The sequence below is a fragment of the Microcebus murinus genome, chromosome 14 (assembly GCF_040939455.1).
Source record: "Microcebus murinus isolate Inina chromosome 14, M.murinus_Inina_mat1.0, whole genome shotgun sequence".
Taxonomy (NCBI): domain Eukaryota; kingdom Metazoa; phylum Chordata; class Mammalia; order Primates; family Cheirogaleidae; genus Microcebus; species Microcebus murinus.
Window position 1 is genome coordinate 71,253,338 of NC_134117.1, and position 21,345 is coordinate 71,274,682.

The 21,345-nt window shown below is 57.7% G+C and overlaps 1 protein-coding gene across 3 annotated transcripts in view; it reads right to left on the minus strand.

Moving 5' to 3' along the window:
- Window positions 1-8,750: 8,750 nt before the first annotated feature.
- The window catches only part of LOC142875570 (WD repeat- and FYVE domain-containing protein 4-like), a 303,723-nt gene continuing 291,128 nt past the window's right edge, over window positions 8,751-21,345 (minus strand). For all 3 annotated transcript variants that reach the window (XM_076010232.1, XM_076010230.1, XM_076010231.1), the window contains exons 57-62: window positions 20,905-21,063; window positions 16,998-17,177; window positions 15,243-15,425; window positions 13,230-13,314; window positions 10,344-10,455; window positions 8,751-9,167 (exon numbers count right to left, since the gene is read on the minus strand). In XM_076010232.1, coding sequence (XP_075866347.1) covers window positions 9,101-9,167; window positions 10,344-10,455; window positions 13,230-13,314; window positions 15,243-15,425; window positions 16,998-17,177; window positions 20,905-21,063 — 786 coding nt within the window. In that variant the 3' untranslated portion in view covers window positions 8,751-9,100. The remainder of the gene's footprint in view (window positions 9,168-10,343; window positions 10,456-13,229; window positions 13,315-15,242; window positions 15,426-16,997; window positions 17,178-20,904; window positions 21,064-21,345) is intronic.

Below are 21,345 nucleotides of genomic sequence, written 5' to 3' on the forward strand. Positions count from 1 at the left end.
TTCCAGAGGCTGCCGTCCCTTCCCTGTGTCTGCAGCCCAAGGGCCACCGGGGATGGGCTCCCTACGGCCCCATTTCCTCTCTGCCCCTGGCCCTGCTACGCCGTCACTCTGCCTGGAGCCACGGCTGCCTCCCTGCTCACGCTCAGAGCAGCAGCACCAACCGGCATCGCCCGCCCCGCCCCCCCTTCCCTGTGGCGCCCACGTGCCTCCTTCCCTCCAGCCCTCAAACGCTGCCTCTTGGGGAGGCTGTCCCGGCCACCTGAGCCACATTTCTCCTCCCCAATCCCCTCTAGCCCCTCCTCTGCTTGGGTATTGTTTTGCTGTCCCTCCTTAGAGTGGTAGTGCACAGACCAGGCGGGACGCTGGGTGCTTATTCTTTGTGTCCCAACGTAGACTGCGAGCTCGCTGCGTGCCGGGCTCAGCGTCCCCCGCTGCATCCCCAGTGCCCACACGGCACTGCTTGATGCTATGTGTTGAAGGCGCCGAGTGTGTGACGGGTGAGCGCGCGGGTGGAGTGCAGGGAGGACAGGTGCAGTTCCGGGCTGGACTGTCTAAGGCGGGGTGGGCAGCGTGAGTGCGGACAGTCACGCTGGTGGCCAGCCTCTGTGAGTCCAGCCCCACCATTCCTGCTGGGCCAGGCACCCGGCTCGGATGCGTGTGCACTGCACGCTGCAGCTTCATCCTCCTGCAGGGTCGGGTGTGTCGTCGACACTTTGCAGAGCTGGAAACTGAGGCTCAGAGGGGTTCCTCAGGGTTCCTCGAGCTCCTCAGCTAGTGATGGGCGTAGCTGGGGCGTGAGCTGCCATCTGTCCTGCTCCAAGGCCGAGGGTTAGCTCGGCTTGGTGCTCCTGCTGTGGTGAGGCCACCCACCTTGGGAAGGTCCAGCGTGCCAGGTGCCCTGCCCAGAACCTGTCCCAAGAGCCCCCAGCCTGTGCCCACTCCATCTCTGGTGTCTCTCCTTCCCGTTCCATTCGCTCCTGTTTGCGTTTCCATCCCCGCTCCCTCGGGCTCAGGCCCAGGCCACGAGCCTGCTGCCCAGCGGGCGGCACACCTGCCGAGCTCAGCCAGCCCCAGCAGGCTTTCCGCCCTGACCGCGCGCCACGCCCTGGCAAGCTGCTGCGGCATGCTCGAGGCCTCCTTTCAGCCTGTCATGTGCTCATTCGTTCATTCAGTCATTCACTCAACTGGCCGGCGTGCAGCTCCACCCCGCTAGGCAGGGCCATGGCACACACAGGCCTGGAGCGGCTCCGGGCTGTCGGGGAAGTGGGTGTTTCCATCCAGAGGGCGGGGCGGGACGGGGCGACGTGGGGCGTTGGGGAGCCGGAGGAGTCCAGCTGTGGGGACTGGTGTTTGGCGCGGCCTTCTGCTCTCGGAGTCCTCCTCCCTGCACCCCAGGTGGGGTAGAGCCTTCCTCGGGCTCCTCATGGGAAGAGGAGAGGCCGATTCGTAGGTCCCCTGCCCTGCTGAGAGGATGCGGCCTCACACAGACCCCGTCCCTCCTGAGGGGCCCCAGCCAGGTCTCCAACTTGGGTCCGTTCATGGCGGCGGATCAGCGCCCTCTGCCCCCAGCAGCAGCTTGGGCTCGCACTGGCTTGCAGGAGGAGGCAGTGGGGCCTGTGCTGCCGGCGCACCACACAGAGGCAGGCGGCAATCGATCCCCCTCCCCCAGCCTGTGCCACACGCTGTCCAGGTGGCCCGTGGGGGGGGGCAGGTGAAAGAGGGCAGGGGAGAAACAGGGAGGACCACGTCTCAGGCCAAGGAAAGGGCTCTGGTGCTGAGTGTGCCCGTCCAGAAGGCTTCCAGACGGCGGGGAGATGGGCTTGCTGATCCAGGCCCTTCCAGCTCGCACTCAGCACCCCACTTGCCCTGAGCCCCAGTTTCCCTAACTGCAAGGCGTGAGGATTAAATGAGATAACATTCAACCAGACTCTTCTGCGCTTCAGCTCCCAGGGGGCAGCTCACCACTCCCTCAGTGTCCCCAGACATCCCGTCCCACAGGACAGCAGCTCCTGCCCCGTGCTCCTCACCTGCCATCATCCTCTTGTCTTTTCCTGGCTTGCCTCCATGACTAGACTGTAACCGCCTGAGAGCAGCGGCCTTCTTCATCTCTGTCAGCCTTATGTCCTGCAGACAGAGCAGGTGCCAGTGAATAATTATGAATGCATGCGGAATGCACCAGGTAGGTGCCTGGCAGAGGGAGTCGCTCCAGCAACTTGTTTAGAAATTTCTGTAAATCACTCACGATTCTAAGGAGCCTGGGCTCGGGGAGCTGCCGTGGGAGCCCTCTGCTGCCCCTGCATGCCACCGGATGAGGGCTTCGCCCAGTCCCCAAGCCCCAAGTCTCCCCAGGGTGTTGGCCAGTAGTTGTATTAATGAATCAAGACGGACTCTGGGGCTAGTCTAATAATGTGAACACCTGAAGCAGCCTGCACAAACCAGGCAATCGAAATGACAGGCTCCGCTGCTTACTGGAAAGGCTGTCCAAGCCTTTTTCAAGACACGCAAACCCACTGTGCAGCCCAGACAGAAGACACCTGCAGGCTCTACCTGGTCTCCTAAACGGCCAGTATGTGGCCCTGCTATGGTCTTGAGCCCCACGGCACACCCACCAGTACCCGAGAGAGCTTGGGGTGCAGCAGTGGGATTGAGTGCACCCTCACCTCCCGGTGCCCTCCTGAGGAGAGAGAGGAGGAGGAGGAGGAGGAGGGGAGGAGGAGGAGGAGGAAGAGGGGAGGAGGAGGAGGAGCGGGACTGGAGGGGCCTCTGTGTGGCCTGTGCCCTCAGCAAGGATAAGCCTCGAGTCACGGCGCTGCTTCCTGAAGCAGTGAGCTCCTCGTTGTAGAGGGATTCGAGCTGGATTCTCTGACACAAAGATTCTGGGGCATTTTTTCTATTCTTCAAAAGCATCTGAGCCCATTTTCTTCCCTGTTTCCCGGTGAAGTTAGGAGTCGCAGTGTTTGGACTCCCCTCTGCCATGGCCCATGCTGAGGGCCGCAAGGCCACGTGGAACTGCAGAGGCAGGGCTCTGGCTGGGGCCTTCACGTTGTGCCACTGACCTGCTACATGGCCTTAGACAAGTCCTTTCTGTCCTCCAGACCCAGCTTCTAGGCATAAAGTGGTGGAGTCGAGGGTCTGTGTGGCCCCTGATGGACATGGGCTGTCAGGGGTTACATGTCAGGCATCCGTGTCCAGACTCAGCCTCCCCGCTGGGCTCCCAGCCTGTCAGGGAACAGGCACCAGGGTCCTCGTGCAATGCCTGGGAATGAGTGAGCGAATGAACAAATGAACAAGTATGTGGACAGGTAGTTAAGGTAAGGTCATCACGCTGATGGCAGTGAGAATTCATCAGTGCCTAATGCCTGGGCGAACACTTTGAGGCTGCAAAGTGTGCATTGCACGATGTTGGTGGCACTTTCTACTCCTGGGCCATTGCAGAGTTGTTTATTTACTGTGACCCGTTTCTGGCAAATGGCGGTAAAGGGTCTTAGTAAAGGATGCCTCTGTATTAACTAGTTCAGGGGCAGAGATCTCTGCTCAGGGTCCCATAGAGTCCCTTGAGCCTTCAGAGACTCCGGGGAAGGAGATAATTTGGAAAGCCCTCCTGTTCACTAAGAAGGTCTCAGGCAGCATCCCCTAGGAGAAAAACTGAAAACAACACATTCACTTGTGAGCCTGCACACGCGCACACACGCACACACATGCATCCTGATCTGGGCATGGGATGTGTACCCAAGAACTTACTAAAGCAAAACTGATTTGGCTTAGAGAGATTTGATTTTATGCTAAACAAATTTCATCAAGATTTTCATATGAAGAGTATATTCCTCCCCAAATGTGCCCTGCTTGACTGCATTTTAATGTGGTCAAATCCAATCTCTGAGTTCTCTTCTGGCCCCAGGACTGAACTCCCAGGACTCCTGGCTGCTGGCTGAGTTGGGGAGGCAGTTCTATCACAGGTGGCTTCCAGGGGACTCAGCTTCCCTTGCTGGAGCCTGGGCAAGAAGGAGTGGAAGAGGAGGGCCGTGGGTGCAGGGGGCTATGGCCCCAGGAGGAGGGACAGAGGGCCCAGAAGGCCCAGGAAACGTGGTCAGTGGCACAGAGAGCTCCTGTGGTCTCTACACAAGCTTCTGCTGTTGGATTTCAGTCCGTTCAGTGCAAGGGATTCACTGAGCACGATGGGGGTCTGCCAGGCGTGGGCAAGGCACCGTCCTTCCCCACCTCTACACAGTGCAGTGCAAACATTCACTGAGCACGATGGGGTCTGCCAGGCCTGGGCAAGGCACCGTCCTTCCCCACCTCTACACAGTGCAGTGCAAGGATTCACTGAGCACGATGGGGTCTGCCAGGCCTGGGCAAGGCACCGTCCTTCCCCACCTCTACACAGTGCAGTGCAAAGATTCACTGAGCACGATGGGGTCTGCCAGGCCTGGGCAAGGCACCGTCCTTCCCCACCTCTACACAGTGCAGTGCAAAGATTCACTGAGCACGATGGGGTCTGCCAGGCCTGGGCAAGGCACCGTCCTTCCCCACCTCTACACAGTGCAGTGCAAAGATTCACTGAGCACGATGGGGTCTGCCAGGCCTGGGCAAGGCACCGTCCTTCCCCACCTCTACACCGTTCAGGCAGCGGGACAAGCAGACTTACAAATACAAACACGAGACGCCCTGGTGGATTTGGATTTCCGACGAACAACAAATACTTTGCCGGCGTAAGTGTGTCCAGCACAGCCAGACCTGTCCAGACGCGCAGGTGGGCGCGGCTGAGCGCACGGGCCCTCATGGTGAAGCTGTCGCCCGGAGGCCCTGCTCTCCTGGTGCCTGCAGTGAGGGTGCAGTCCGCTGGCCTGGGGCCCCTCGCCTGGCCTCTCAGAGGACGGGGAGGACCCGAGAGGCCGGGTGGGCGTTCCGGGAGGAGTGGGCGGGAAAGTGGCATTTTGCTTGGAAGGCGAGCAGAGCGGAGACGCCCAGGGCTGAGGCTGTGGCATTGCTGGTGGCGTGGCGTGGGGGCTTTGTCCCCACGGGACGGGGTGGGCGCAGGGTGGGGTGGTCTCCCCGTGTCCGGAAGGCGACACAGGGAGGAGCTCTGCGGGTGAGCCGGGCATGGCGGCCGTCTGGGGAGAGTGGAGCGCGGCCCTAGAGCTGGGGAAGCCCTCCCCGCCCGCCGGTGCGAGAGCGCAGGGCGGGCGGGCGCCAGAGGGTGGGCGCCTCGTCCTCGCCAGCCTGCGGCTGTCCATCCTGGGGCCCCCAGAGAGGGGCTCTGGGGCCTGTGCTGCCCGGGAGACGGTGACACGCCTAGCCAGTGGCTTCTGCTTCCCTCTGGGGGACAGAGTCTGGGGGCTGGGAGGCCGGGAGGCGGAGCCCATTCCAGGGCGTTTCTGCGGCAGCAGGGGTGGCGCGTGCGTCCCAGCCTGGCACACCCCGGGCGCCGGGTCTGCGTGCTGTCTCACGCCTGCCGTCCGCTTCCTCTGTGCCCCTCGCCAGTTCAGGCAGGGCCCTCCTCCGTCCCCAGGGCCCTGGCACAGGGACTGGCCCTGCACAAACACTGGCGAGTGAATGAATTACTGGTAAATGGAAAGCTCGCGCCACGTTGCATCGTGTTGGGGCGGCAGTCTGCCGTTTGCTCACCCTCTATCACTTTATTATGAGACAAGCAGGTATGGCTTTCTCACAGTGAGTCCTGAGGGGTCACCGGATCCCAGGTCACGGACGGAAACCGAAGCTGAGGTCACGGGAAGTGGGGAAGTGGCACCTGGTGCTCAGACAGCCTGGCCGACACGCGGCTCTCACCCACTCACCACACACGCCGTCCTCATATCTTGGTCCCTGGATACCGAGAGATGGCTCAGCACGGCCTCTGCTCTCTGTCCCCATGGACCTGGCGTGCTGGCGGGCCCTGCTGCCACATGGTCCTCTCTCCCAGGCCTCAGGCCGCCGGCGCCCCAGCCTCTGCCCTGGCTGCCGGCTGCCGTGGGCCTGGTGCGGGGCCTGCTCTCTCCCCGCTGCCCCGCAGGCCTCTGCCCTGGGCCTCCTCCACCGACACCCATCAGGAGCGCCGGCCTTGCTGGCTGGACGTCTGAGGCCAGAGCCTCCTGTCACTGGGGCAGCCAGCGGCACCTGCGGTGTCCTCCCCAGCCCCACCGCGGGCCTGCTCTGTTCGTCCCCCACCCGCTGACTCTGCTTCTGACCCCTCGGGCCCACGGCAGGGCCACGTCCGAGAGGGCCCAGGGTGACTGCCCTCTCCTGGGTGTGGGTGCAGAGCAGCCCCCCTCCTCCAGGTTGCGGAGCGGGTCTAGGAGGACCACACGGAGACCCCGGTGAGACGCTTCAGTGCCACAGGGAAGAGGATGCTCTCAGGCGGCCACCGAATCTCCCAGACACGCGTGGACTGGCGACGGTGCGCCTGGCCCTGAAGTCCCCTCAGCTCCTGTGGCTCTCTCTGCCCACAGCCCTCCCTCTGCCATGGTGGCTCCCCAAATCCCCACTCCTGACAGAGACCACGGGCTGCTGCCGTTGCCCCTGCCACGTCCTGGGCACAACGGCCCTGAGTCTCCTAGCATCTCTACCCGACTCTTCACTCCAGTTTGCTCCCCCAGCCGTGGAGGGGCTGCGGCTCGCACCTGCCAGTGCTCAGGGCTGTTTTCCTCTCCCAGGACTAGCAGTTCCAACCTGTCTGCCACCACACATCATTCATGCACCTACACAGCCATTTACTTAGGAGCTGGCTTGGGGCACGTAGCTCCGTGGGGTGGGCGGCCACCTCTGCCAGCCTCGATCCCCTCCCTGCCCCATCAGCACCTGCAGCCCCACAGCCCTTGCGCCTCGCCTTGCCCGCTTGTCCCTCCTGCCTCCAGCCTGACACACCCTGTGCCTTTGCCAACGGATGTCCCCTCTTCCTTCAATGCGCTCCTCTCCGTCTCCACAAGGCCAGTCCTGTCTTCTCCCAGGTCTTGTTTGAGGGCCACCTCCTTCAGCCAGTGTTATGGACTGAATGGTGACTTGAAATATTCCCGTGTTGAAGTCCTAAGCCCCGTACTTCAGACTGTGACTGCATTTGGAGATAGTTGGAATGGGGCCGTTAGGGTGGCCCATAATCCCATATGACTGCAGTCCTTAGAAGAAGAGATTAGGCACAGAGGGAAGAGCACAGAGAAAAGGCGGCCATCTGCAAGCCAAAGAGAGAGGCCTCAGAAGAAACCAACCCTGTTGGCACCTTGGTCTTGAACTTCCGGCCTCCAGAATTGTGAGGAAATAAATTTCTGTGGTGTAGGCCACCCAGCCTTTGGTGCTGGGATGGCAGCCTGAGCACACTGAGACAGCGGGACGCCACCTCTGCCTTCCCCGGGGCAGGACATGTCTATCTTAGCTTTCCTGCCTCAAGCCACACTTGTTTGCAGACACGCCTCAGCACCAGGACCCCAGCAACCGGAATCAACCTCTCCCCATTTCCCCCGTGATATGGGGGTAACGAGAGGCAAAAACCGTGAATGAATGAGGACAGACTTTGGGCCAGCAGCCTCTGCAGCCCTGGGTGACACTATGAATTGCAGCTTGAAGAATGACAGCAGGCCCAGCCTTGATATTTACGACCCTGCTTCCTGGCCTTCCTGGGAGTGGTGCTCTCTGCTCTTAAATTTATGGTCCTCCAGTGCACTCCAGACCAACGAGGGGATTGCGGATGGGCTGTCTGATCCCAGCACATGCAGGCGGTGTGGGAGGCAGCGAGATCCTTGGCTCTGGGGTCAGACACGAGCCCTTCTCACCCCAGGAGGGATGCTTTGGCCCGAGAGTGTCTTCTCCTGCATCTTCCCCTTTTGCAAAGACCTCAAAGTTTGTAGACGAATTACTAGGTCCTAACCGCCCCTCACTACTTTCCACACAGCTGCATACCACCTCTGCTTTCTTAATATTCATCTTTTAATTGTCCCACTGCCCCCAGGAGGCCAGATGACCCTGGGCCATAAGACACCAAGTGCATTTTCCTGCCATTACTAAGCCTGGGCTAAATTGGGTGGGGCCACCCACTGGGGGCTCTGCAGGACTTGGAGACATTTGGGGAGCACTAGGATCTGCACTGGCTCCAGAAGGGGGATTTCTGGAAGAGGGGCAAAGCTAAAGAGCTGAGCCTACTCACATCTCCCTGTGCCCACCTGAGCTTGATTTTATTAAAGAGGCAGGTGGATTTTCTTTTGAGGAGCACTGAAAGTCTTGAGGTGAGGAGGAGACCTTAGAGTGAGGGTGATTCCTTGGATGCCCAATGAGTGATTCAAGAGTGACCTAGGCACTACAGGTGCTGAAATTCCTTGGAGTGGCAGGAGTGACTACCCTGGCCACCATGCACTTTCAGATGCAGAACGACAATCACACAGCAGTTTGGATTTCCCCAGGATGAGCTACAGCTCAACATCAGCACATGCACTGGAGCCCGGGAAGAGCTTGCAGGCCAGGGCCTGCCACGCCACCACCGCTGTGGGCCACAGAGAGGGTGCACCGCCCCAGGCCGAGCTCCCTGCACCCACGATGGACAACACTCACACGGCGTCCTGCAGCTCAGCCGCAGAGACGGGCCTCCTCGGCAGGGGCTGCCCACTCCCCAGGACCCCAGGCCAGGCGAGGGCAGAGCCAGCGTCCAAGCAGGAAGACGGAGGAACGTGGCGCACCTCCCTGAGGGTTTCCTGCCTCTCTCAGGACGGAGGTGCTTAGAGAGGCAGCATTACACGTGAAAAGAGCGGCAAGTTAAAAGTCAAGAATCCTTTTGCATTTGGAAAATAGTTGCTTTAATAAAATAAAGACAATACAATATTTTCCACTGGTCTCAAGTGGCCCATTTTTCTTCAGTGCAACGTCCCTGGACCAGGTGAGGCTGTAATTTCCCGTGCGGCGTGGCGTCGGCGAGTCGCGGCTCCAGTGCTGCTTGCCCACCCCAGCGGTGCACGCATCCCTTTCACAGACGTGCGGAGGCCACGCAGAGGGCTGGGCGGAGCTCCGAGTGCCAGAGGCACCTCCTTGAGAGCCGTGGGCAGGGCAGGCCCGTGGTTTCCTTCTGGGACAGAGCCCAGGCCCTGCCTCACCTCCGCCACCGGCGCTGCTGCGGCCTCTTCCCCTACCAGTCTGCAGACCAGCAGAATATTCTCCCCTTCTCGTCGCCCACCAGGAGTTTGGTCTGGTTTCTTGGGAAGAGAAGAAAAGGCAAGAGTGTCAGCGGCCAGCCTGCCAGCACCACGCAGGGAGCTGCAGCGCGGGGTCAGGCCAGGACCCCGGGGAGCCCGCGCCCGGCCCCAGCTCGCCTGCAGCCGGGAGGGAGCGGGAGAAACGGAGAATGTTTTGTCAGGGTGGATGGGGTGGCAGGTGGGGTTGAGGGCTCCTGAGCAACAAGGGTTGTGGCCCCCAGAGTGCTGAGGGCTCTGCAGGACTTGGAGACATTTGGGGAGCATTAGGATCTGCACTGGCTCCAGAAGGGAGATCTCTGGAAGTGGGGACGAAGCTAAGGAGCTGAGCCTCCCCATGTCTCCCTGTGCCCACCTGAGTTTGATTTTATTAATGAGGCAGGTGGATTTTGGATGCCCAGGCCCCAGGGAGCAGGTGAGGTCCTGCCTCTCTCTCCAGCGTCTCCAGGTAAGCCTCCTGGCCCGTGGGACACATAGCCAGGCCCAGGCAGAACAAATGGCAAGTTCTCCAGCAAAGAATGTGGCTGTGGCCTCTCCTTCCCTATCCCCATGCCTACCCTGCCATCCTGCCTCTGCCTGGCAGCTAGAACACTGCCAAGCTCCAACCCGCAGGGATGCGGAACAGTCCGGGCAGGCCAGTGAGGGAGGATGCCCCTGGCCCTGAGGTCGGCAGCCTCCTGAGACTGCACCTCCTGGTGTGCAGAAAGAATGGGGTTAGTGACGGGAACTACTTCCCCTGGCGCCCTGTGACAGATCCAGTGCCGGGTATTGAGCGTGGGGCCCAACACGTGGCTGTGCTGCGTGGGCTTAGGGCCCTCAGAAGGCATTTTCTGTTCATGTAGGGTACTCATCATACCAAGTTACAATCACAGTGGAACTCGGGGAAAAAGGCTCTCTTTAGGATAAAATTACAAAAAATATACTTCTACCTTTTGGATTTCTTTATGCATTCTTGAACATTCAAGAGCAAGAGAGCAAGAGCATGTGTGAGTTAAAAACAAACAAGAAAAACCCCAAAAGCATTTCCTAGGGCCCTACAAGGCCACACTGCCTGCCTCCTGTGCAGCGTGGGCCACTGGGTCCCTATAATGAGGCACCTGAGCCCAGAGCCGCTGGGACTTTCCTTGGGGGTAGCCGCAGCGCCCTCTGCTGGAGACCTGGAGGAACGGCCTTGCTTACCTGGGCACGGCCAGTGCTGTCACGGCAGGGCTGGTCTTGCTGGGCTTCCCTGTCAAAGCAACGCTGACATCCAGCTCTCGGCTCAGGGCAAGGTTCTTCCCCCACTTGTGACCTGTGGGGAGCATTCGAGAGAGTAGTTAGAGCACCCCAGTGGCTTCACACTCGCTCACCTGTGCATCCACACATGGGGCCACAAACACATGCGCACATATTTATATTTGTGGTCAGCAACTTGTAAAATTGAGGGGGAAAATATATTTAATCTTGGCCTGTGCTGTTGCAAAAAGGGCCGTCCCAATTTAATTTGCAGGCTGTGATAGTTACATGTGCTGACGTGCCGCGGTATCCATTGTGCGCCAAATTGGATTTGTGTATTATTGCTTTCTAAATTGCATGCCTAGTTCAGCAAAATTGTTCATCAGTGTTTACTGGCTTTATGCTTAATAAGATGCCCCACAATACCTTGCTGCCAGGATGTAATGCAGCCATAATTGCCTAGTAAAAATAAATTACATAAAGTTGGCATTATCAACTTATCTAAATCCTCTTACGACACAACCAATAATTAAATGCTGAGAACGTTTTTTTTCAAAAAATGTAACTCAATGATTGTTACTTCACTCATTTTAATGACTACATTTGGGGACAGACAGTAATTCCTTCAACGTGAAGGGTGAGATTGAGAGGCGCCAGCCAGGTACCTCCCTGCAAGGCGACTTCGCTGGAGTTGGGGCAGGAATGACGCTGTAGTCCCGGCTATCCTGGGTGGTCACCAGCGTGTGCAGACAGGCCCGTGCCCCAGGAAATGTGTGAGGGGTGCAAGGGGGGGAAACTGCTTTGACGCACACCGGGACTTGTAAATGTGCGCAGAAGTCCAAATAATAAGGTTCTCCTGAGTACTTTTTAGGTACCAGATTAAGTCCAAATCTTTGGGGTGGTCCCTGAAATAAATTGTACTCAGCTGGGTTGGTCCTTGCTGCAAATGGCAAATAGATGAATTCCAGGCAGAAATTAGATTACATCTGCCCACAAATGCAGTATCCTTAATATCTCGAAAGATCTCTTTCTTGCCCCTTAAGACAGCCGAGGGATGCAGTAATGCACACTCCAAGAGGACACGCGTGCAAACACCTGTGTCAGGCCCAACACTGGCTCCTTTCCAGCAAAACATTTTATAAGAGCAGCACGCTTCTCCGTTCAGACCTCCATCGGGCTGGGTCTGCGAACCTGCACCTGAGTTTGTTGATTCTAAACTGTGGCCCAACCTGACTTTTCCTGAGTATGTCTGTGCCATCCTGTCATTTCATCCTAATTGTCTCTTGAATTCTAACCACAACCTTGGCAGTCAATTCAGTGGGGCAGCAGTGACCTAAGGTCAGGGCAGATGGCAGAGGAAGGATGCGGACCTGGGGCTCCCTCTCAGCCTGAGGCCCTTCGGTGAGTCCCCCGATGCAATAAGGTGCTGTGTTCAGAGAGAAGCAGCCTTGTGCGTCTGAAAATGACAACGATATTCTGCATTTGTGGAGCAGTTTCCTGTCTGTGGCTATTATTTTCCCTACATCAGCCCTCCACAAGTTAGGGGGACTTACAGGAAAGACCCCCATTTGACAGGAGGGAAACTGAGGGCCAGAGAAGTTGCTGGGACAGAGCTGGGTGTTTCCTTTGCTCCTGGAACCCAAGAAAGAGGTCCCAGTTCTGGGCTGGAGTCTTTGGTGCAGACTGATCTGAGAGGGAAGGCTGGCCACACTGGAGGAGGTGCGGATGGGGCTTGGACAGCTGTTGTGGACATGGCAAGCCGGCAGCTCTGGTGGGAGGTTTGCGCCTGTGTCATTGTGGGGGTGGTGATAGTGGTTACGTGGCAGTGTCTGTGGTCAAGGTTACCTGCAGAGGCTGTGGCTGCCGTGGCAGCAGAAGCGAGAATGATGATCTGCTTGCTGGGTGACTTGAGCAAGGCCCTGAACCTCTCTGAGCCTCAGTCCATTATCACTCTCACATGGGAGCCTTAGTGACACCTACTGCACAGGGTGCCACAAAAGACAAGAGAACGCAGGGTGATGTTTACAGGGGCACCTGCTCACGTTGCTCTTGTCACTGTGCTCTAGAACGTGGCCTCAGCGGTGGCCATGGCTGTGACGGCAGAGGACAGAGTAGACTTTCCTACTCCAGCTCCACCTGCCACAGCCCAAAGAGGCTTCGCTCCAGAACAGCAGTTCTGCTACTTTGGCACACACGGAGACTCACCCGGGGACTTGTGGGACGCATACATTCTACAGCTCCAGATCCCTCCAGTGGGCTGGGTGGAGGACCGGGGCCTGCACTTTTAATAAGCCCCGGGCAATGCTGACACAGAGGATCCCCAGATCCACTTGGAGAAGCTTGCCATGGGGAGCCGGGGGGCTGAGTCAGGGCCCACGGGGCACCGGGACATGATGGAGCCACATCCTCGCCCCCGGGGAAGTGGCCCCTCCCGTGCTCCTGTCCAGGCAAGTAGCCAGCTGGGTCCAGGCCCCGGGCGGGGAGTTTGGCACCAACAGGCATCCAGGCACACAGAGAGCATCAAACCAAGCTGGGCAAGGTGTGTTCCCCCTCCTGAGGCTCGGAACCCCTGACAACCACCATGCCACCGCCCACATGTCCAGGAGCATCCCCGGCCTTGCTGGGCCTGCGGCGACGAGGCCAGCACTTGAGAAGGCATCTCCATGTTGCCTCACAACCCACGAGCAGCTGGCAGCAGCCAGGCTGTCCTCTCATTCCCCCCAAACCTGGCAGCAAGCCCCAGAGCCTCAGGGGCTGACCGGGGCGGAGCTGCAGTCCTTGGGTCCAGGCAGGGGCCGGGCGGGGTGTGGGCAGGGCAGGGCAAGGGCCGCATCCCTGCAGAGCAGGTACCTCTTGGACTCGGAGGCTGAGCTGAGGGCTCCTCTGCTGCTGGGTGCCCAGGAACGGACATCTTCACGTCCTCAGTCTTCCAGATCTGCCCAGAAAAGAGTAACTGTCATGGGCTGGGGAAATGACCCTGTCTACAGGCTCAGGGTGGCTGTCCCACTCCCTCACACCTGAGGGCCCTCAGGGAAGGGGTGGGAGCCTGGACTCCATCCCTTCTGATGTTAATTCAGTGTCAGAAGAAAGGTTGTTTAGGGTTAGCTTCCCTGAGTGGAGGTTTGGCTGATCACTCCGCAGCTTGGATGTGTCCACTTCTGCCTGTGTCCCCGAGCACGTCTCTCCCCAACCCCTTACCTGCAGGGATGCGACTCTGTAGCCGGTTGATCATCTTTTACTTAGCTCACACCGCGGCGCTGGGCTGCCCCCGCACCGCGTCTGGCTCTGGGTCCTAAGGCCCCTGTAGGGGCCCCTGGGCTGACCGCAAGGACTTCTCACTCACTGGGCCTGGACTCCGTGCTGCCAAAGGGCGGGGCCCACCTCCACTGAGCAGCTCTGTGAGCTCCGCGCAGGCCGCGCCGCGCCAGGCTCCGTGGGCCGAGCTGCAGCTGCGGCCTCAGACACCAAGCCAGGCCTCCGTGACCTCCGCATGTCCTGGCCAGCCAGGATGCTGGGCTCTCTGCAGAGACCCTGTGTCCCCACAGGCCACAGATGGGGCCCCCGAGTGGACTTGTGGGGCCTCCCCAGCCCTGGCTCTCCTGTGCCCTCACGCTGGCCCCTCAGCCCACGTGGCTTCTCCACTCGCCCTGACTTTTCCTCATGCGCAGGACCCCACTGAAATGCACCTCCCCAAGGCTCCCTGTTGGAAAGAAAAGCATGCTTCCTTGTGCCCCGCCACGGTACTCCATGCTGCTTCCTGAAGCTCCACGGCCAAGGCAACCGTGAGACTGTGAGCAGGACGGCCATGCAGGGCAAGGCTAGGTTGTAGCCATGTTGGCACACAGCAAGCTTTCATGGATGCTTGCGGAATTCAATGGGCATTTTCTGCAATACCTTGTGATAGTTAATTGATATTTCCTTTCATAAATTGTGAAATTAGATTGCTGCTCATCTTGAGTAAGCCTCTTAATTATGACTTATCTTCATTCATTCCTTCCTCTTTCTTGTCAGTCTCAGAGAAGTTGCTTATGCCCTTTTCTCCCAATTTTATCTCTTGACCTTAATGTTTCCTTCTCTTCTTGTATTCCTGGAGCTCCTTCCTCCTCATGGCTCTTCTCGAAAGTCCATGGCACTCTTTGATCCTCTCAACTATGGCACAGACCACGCATGGATCTTTTTCTCTTTGCCTCCCTTCTAGAATGTGAGCATCTCGACAAAAAGGGCCCATTTCTCATTGATCGCTGCATCTGCAGTGGCATGTCTGAGTGCCTGGCATGGAGCCAGAGCTCAGTGAATGCTGGACAGGTGGACAGACAGTTAGAAGGACAAACGGGCACGTGGGTGGATGGATGGAAGAATGGAAGAATAGATGGATGCATGGGTGGGCGAATGGATGGATAGAATGGATGGGTGAGTGAATGGGTGGGTGGGTAGATGCATGGATGGATAGATGGATGGATAGGTGAGTGGTTGGTTGGAAAGATGGATGGATGGGTGGAGAGATAAATAGTTGGGTAGGTGGGTAGATAGATTACTGGATGGATCCATGAGTGGGCAAGTTTGGATTGAATGGATGATATCTCTTTTCAGCATTAGGATATGATCTTTTGCATTTGACCAATTAGCATTTACATCTTGTAACAGTGTTTATTCATGTGTGTGTAGTATGATATGCATAATTTCATTTATTTATTAAATACTTATTGCCTGGAAATAGCCTTGCCTTTCCCTTCACTTGCTGTGGGTATCTGGCCTGGAATGGTCTCAAATGCAACCTGCAGATGTGGACCCTTGGAGGAAGTGAGCAGACTAGAGACAAATACCTTTCCCATGCCATGTTCCCATTCTGCCCGAGACACCTACCCGGACCATGCCGTCTTTACTCCCGGTGATGACAACATGGCTTGTGTCCCATGCCAGACCCTCCATCATGCAGCAGCAGGTTATGGCTCCTTCTGGGCCCCAGGCTGTGGTGATGCTGGCCAGGGGCTGTCCATTGACATCCCACAGGGATAAGTGGGCTCCCGCACAGGAGACGATGGTGCCCTGCAGCAGCGAGAGCTGGCATCACTCTAAGCTGGCACTGCTGCCTGCCCATCTTCCACTTGCTTAGCCACCCAGTCTGCACACCCAAGCACCCCGACCTGCTGTTTTCCAAAGACCAGCCAAGGGACCCCAAGACCCCACGGCACCACTTCTCTCTGGTGGATTCACTGGCCTGCTATGTCTGCACACTACTCTAAATTCTCAGCTCTGTGCACATTGTGATTGTGTGCTTGGATACCGCCTTCCAGCAGATGCATCCCGGCAGGTGCTGACTGGCTCACACTGCGGGCTCCTCCAGCCCCCACTCCCTGGCCTGCCATGGAAGACCCAGCCTGAAGACCACACCTGGCTCTGGACATGGGATCGACACTTGGTTTGCCAGCCCTGCTCCATGAAGAAGTTTTGGATGTCACCTGGTAGAAGGCAGGGTACAAAGGTCCAAATGATGGCACGTGGCACATACCTGTGCAATGCCCCTGAGGGAATTTCTGAGGAGGAGCTCCCACTGCATGTCCCGAGGCTCACACCAGAGCCTCTGCTCCCTAGGTCCTGCTATTCTGCAGTGGCTGCGGTCAGTGAGCCTTGTCCTAACCACAGAAGGGGTGTGGGCAGCTCACTGCCCCTCCAAGCCCCCTGGGCAGGGCTCCACTGTGGAACTTCCTGAATGGCTGGTCTGTCCCAGGCCAGGAGCCATGTCCACTGTATCTCTGCCCAGCACCCAGCACCGGGCCTAGCAAGCACAGACTGAAATCAATCGACACCAGGACAACTTGTCCTGGTGCCAGTCTTCTCTGGGCTCTGGGGACCCAATTGCTTATGGGTTTTATGTTCTCCCGGATCAGGGCTTGGTGCCTTCTCTAATAAATCAGCCCATCCATCCACTCACCCACCGTCCACTTACTCATCCCTCTATCTGCCCAACTATTCACCCATATGTCCATCCTTTCATTCACCCACCCATCCCTCCACCCATCCATTCATCCCACATCTATCTGTCTAACCTCCTTTCTGGATTTGAGCCTACCTGGAGCACCACTTTCAGCAAAAGTGACACCAGGAGGCCCCTCCATCATCTCCCCCTCCTCCTATGAGCTCTCTGCCCACTTTATTCATGCCCTGGGCCCAGGGAAGCCCATATGCCATGATGGGCTTCCAGCCTGGAAGAAACTCCATGGTGATATAAAGATTGATACATATTTCTCTAACTCTCCCGCTCATCTTTGTTAGCCAGCATGGAGGGCCAGCAGAGACACCTGCCAAGTCGACACTAACTTGCAGTTAAGGGTCTATATCGTCCATGCCCGCCAGACCCCTCCCGCCCAACTCCCTGGTGCCCCAGCCAGAACAGACACCTGCGTTGCCCCAGCCCCGAGGAAGAAAAGTAAAGAAGCAAAAGTTAAAGCCAGCCCCAGATGCCGCGTGCACTGATCTAGTGGCTGTCACACACATGTGCACCCCCAGCAGGCCGGGCGGTCGGCACCTCTCTGCCCCGGGCTTTCCCGGGTGTCTCCACTGTACTACTGCGCAGGCTCACAGTCGCGAGCACACAGACATCGACAGGCAGAAGCTCACCGAGACGTCGCTGATGGCAATGGCCGAGATGCCCTCCCTGTGTGCAGGCAGGCGGGTCACGTGGGTGAGGTGGTCCAGGTCCCACAGGATGCAGGTGCTGTCCTGGGAGCCGCTCACCAGGAGGCTGTAGGGCAGCGACGCCGCCAGGCACGTGACAGCCTGTGTGTGTCCATACAGGGCCTGGGGACAGGAGACAGACCGCGGGTTATGGGAGGGGCCCTCAATCCAGCTACCTGGGAGATCTCCCACCTCCCCTTTCGCTGCTGGTCCCCAGATGAGGAAAGGGAGACGCAGCGTGGGTGGCTCCCAGGTCTGTGGGCTGCGGGGCTGGGGTGTGCACAGGCGTGTCCACGGCTGGCCTCTCAGCCGCGTCCCTTTCCTGGGCTTGGGGCTCTGCTGCGAAGAACCGACAGGCCCTTTGCCACAAGCCACAGAGCCTGGCAGCGTTCAGGGCCTTTGTGCTCCGTGCGCCAACTGCAAAGGCGCTGTTGGCGACCTGTGGTGCCTGGGCCAGTGCTCGGCGGCGTCACAGAGCTTGTTAGGATGCAAACGCCTGGGGCCTACTCCAGACCTACTGAGTCAGAGACTCTAGGGTAGGGTCCCGAAATCCGGGTTTCCGCAAGCCCTCCGGGACCTTCTCCTGTGTGCTCAAGGTGGGCGGCCATCACGGCTCGGGCTCGGGCGCGGGAGCCCTGAACTGAACTGGGAAGGAGGGAGGCCAGGTCACGATTAAGAAGATGGGACTTCCGAAGTCCATTCCACTGGCTCACATCCCACGGGTGACTTGGGGCCTGGCCTGACTAGCCATGGCTGCGTGTCCAGACCTGGCCAGAGGCCTTGCTCTCTCTGGACACGTTCCCCAGGGGCCGAGGCAGCCCACCCGGCATGCTGGCAGCCCGGGCTACTGCGGCTGCCGAGGTGTGGGTTCTATCACGGCCGCCAGAGGCTGCCAGTAAGCCCGGCCCGAGGTCCTCTGTGCTCCCAGGTGCGGCCACCTCTGGAATCAGCCGGAGGGGAGTGGCGGTGGCGTTCTGGGGCATGAGCTACCTCGCTTACCGAGTGGCCAACTACTCTCAGCACAGACAACTGCTCACTCATTTGGGTCAATGAGGCTGAGTGTCATTTTTCAAAGCTGTCACTTTGCCTGGTCACAGCAATTAAAAGTCCTGCCACAGGCTCCCGTTTGTCCTCAATGGATCCTAACGTGACAGCAACCAGATGGTGCTGGCAAGTTCTGGGTGTGACCCACGGAAGATTTGGGTCACCCTGGGAAATGGAAACTGCCTGAATGAATAGAGGAAAGCAGGGATCTTTCGGATTCTCTGCCCAGAGTGAACTGGGTCTAGTGGCTAAGTTCTAACCTCAGGGACACAGTGACTCCAAAAGGTGCAGGGAAGCGGATGCAGGTCTAAGAGCTAAGGGTGCGGAGAGAGGAGCTCTGAGCCTGAGTGCCAACACATGTTGTTCCTTACTGGAACTGAGTTTCTCTCTGCAGGGACACCCTGTGTCCACGGTGCTGCCCCTTGGTAAGACCTGGGGCCTTCCAGCAGTTGGAAAACACCAGCACCAGGAGGTATCTGGTGCCCTCCATCCACAAAAGCAGGGAAATCGAGGAAGGAGAGAGCAGTTTTAAATGTGCTCTCAGGGGGCTCTTTTGCTTTCTCAGAATAATAGAATACTTCTCTACGAGACCAATTAAAATAACGTTATTATATTGTCTTATACCTAACTAATATAGCAAAAAATAAGTAAAATAAAACAAACTCCCCTGAAAATAATTCCCCACGCTGGTTACCTTGTGGTGAGATGGGTACTCTTAATTAATTGTCGGTGGCTCTGCACAGCTATGCAACCATTTAGAATGCATCATGTCACTGCTCAGTAACTCCACTTCAATGTACCATTGAGGAGACACGTCAGGACCGAACAGCTATCTACACAAGATGTTTCCTGCGGCACTACTTAAAATAGTTCAAACCTGCAAACAACTTAATTGGCTAGTTTCAGAAGAAATGGTTTATTAAACTGTGGTGCATGGACATACTGACAATTGAAACTTAATGTTATGGAGGTAGAATAATATGGGAACAATTGCAATGTAAATTATAGAGTCTGTAGAAAAAGGGAAGCCATTTGACAGGCTGGGTGAAAATAGAATAAAAATATTTATACAATGGTAAGAAAGATATAAATATGTATATCTGGGGATGGTAGTATTCAACAATGAAAGCTTTTATAGGAATTGCAGAGAATTATCTTTGAAATGAATTTGAAATTATCCTCTAATGTTATAATATCTTTAAAACTAAAATGCTATTAAAACTGTATATGAAGGTATTTAATGAAGACTTCCCCGTCTACAAGTCAAGGACGGAGCAGCCTTTGGTGGGGGTTCTCAAGGCTGTGGCAGTCTTTACAGGAACATGATGAAGTGTTTTGTTTCCCCTAGAAGTCAAGTGCGTGTGGGATTCCCCATATCTTTCTCTCTTGACTTGGTCCTAGGAGAGGATGATAAGTCACATTTTTATGGCGTCAATACTGGATTTTATGCTGTGTCTCCACTGCTAAATAGGAGCTCGGCGCAGAGGCGGGGCAGAGTTGTCCGGGCGCCACAAGGCCAGCTCCAGGGTCACACTGGGGTGAGCCGTGTATGTGGGCATCGGTGACGCTGGGGAGAGGGGACACTCCAGTCTTCGTTTCCAGTCTCCCTACTTGGGTCAGGAATCAACCCAGGCCCCCCACAGCAGCAGTCAAGAAAAAGGAGTCAGGAAAGCTCCAGGAGCAGCCTGGGCGTGTGGGAAGGAGGGAGGACTCAGGCTGCTTCGGGATTTCCTCAGAGAGCCCATGAAGGTCGCCTGCGTGTCGCCTCCGTGCTGCCTCTCGCAGGTGCTGCTGGCCCTGCAGACCCACCAGCCCCTGTGCCTGCCCCAGGCGCCCCTTCGCTGCATGCTTGCTGCGTGCTGAGTGCTGCCCTTCGCCCTCTGTGCCCCGGGGGTGCACCAGGGGACAAGGCAGGCTCCCTGAGACACAAGTGGCTTGGAAACCATCCCGAGAAATCCTGGATCAGTTCCAGGGCAACGTGTTCAGACTGGGGAGTCTGGTCAGTGGCGAGTTTTGCATGGTATACTGTGGGTTTTGTTACTTTGAGGCTCTATGGCTCACTAAAAGACAGATGTGGAAATGAATGGATTTTAGAGTTGGAAGTGTACTCTAGTGAAATTCTGGGGTTTAGAATCAGGTAAAGCAGGGTTCAAATGCAAACACAGCCGTTCTAGCCTCAGTTTCCTCATCTGGAAGTGGAAGACAGCACCTCCTTTACAAGATTGCAATTCGTGCACAGAGCCGCCCTGGTGCTTCGGAGCGTGAGCCCGCGGCGCACTCTGGGATGGCAGCCGGCCCCCGGGCTCTCTGCCTCTGGCCTGCTGCTCCTTCTCCCGCCTCGGCATGCCCCTTCTGAAACAGTCTCCTATTCACTGGGTCTGTGACCTGGACTGAATGTCCTTGCACCTCAATTTTTTTCACCCATAAAGTGGGGATAATAATGGTACCTATTTTTCAGGGCTGTTGAGAAGGTCAAATGAAGACCAGCCTGGGGCAAATGCTCAACAAACATTATTTGGTGCAGAGAACCCGATTTCACTGGAGCGGCAGTGTACGTGGAACTAGCTGTGTGGCCTGGTGTGGCTTCCACGGAGGCCCCCACCTGTGTGCTCATCCAGTCCACCTGCAGGAATAGAACCGCGCCCGCGTGGCAGCGCGGCGGCCCTCTGTGGCTCCCCGTGTGCCTCCTGGACCCTGAGGGCGGGCGGCCCTGGCGAGCACCCAGGGCATGTCAGGGCGTGTCCAGGCACCTCCCCTGCCAAGGTGCCTGTCTGCCCGAGGTGCCGTCCCTGCCTGAGGTACATACCTGCCTGAGGCGCAAGCCTCTCGGGTGGCCTTTGGTCATGCTGAGCTCCCACACACACACCACGGTGCTGTCACCAGAGGTGACGATCGTCGTGGGAGACAAGCACACGGCACACAGACAACGGCCCCAGGCGGCCAGGTCCTCAAATGTCATCAGGACCTGTGGAGACGGTGGGCAGGAGCATAGGTACAGGGCCAGTGGAGGCCAGGAGCCCGGGACAGAGTGACAGGGCAGGGCGGGGATGTGAGCCAGTCTGGGGGCCTTGGACCCATGCTTGGGAGCCAGGCCCTGGTGATGACATCCAGGCCACCCCAGCCTGTCCCCAAGGAGGAGCGCCCACTCCAGCGGGGAGTAGGGGCAAGTGAGCAGCGCCTGACAGTGAGGGACACTGGAAGACCCGCCTGGCACCAGGAGGCGGTGGCTCAGCCTGGGGTGGTCCGG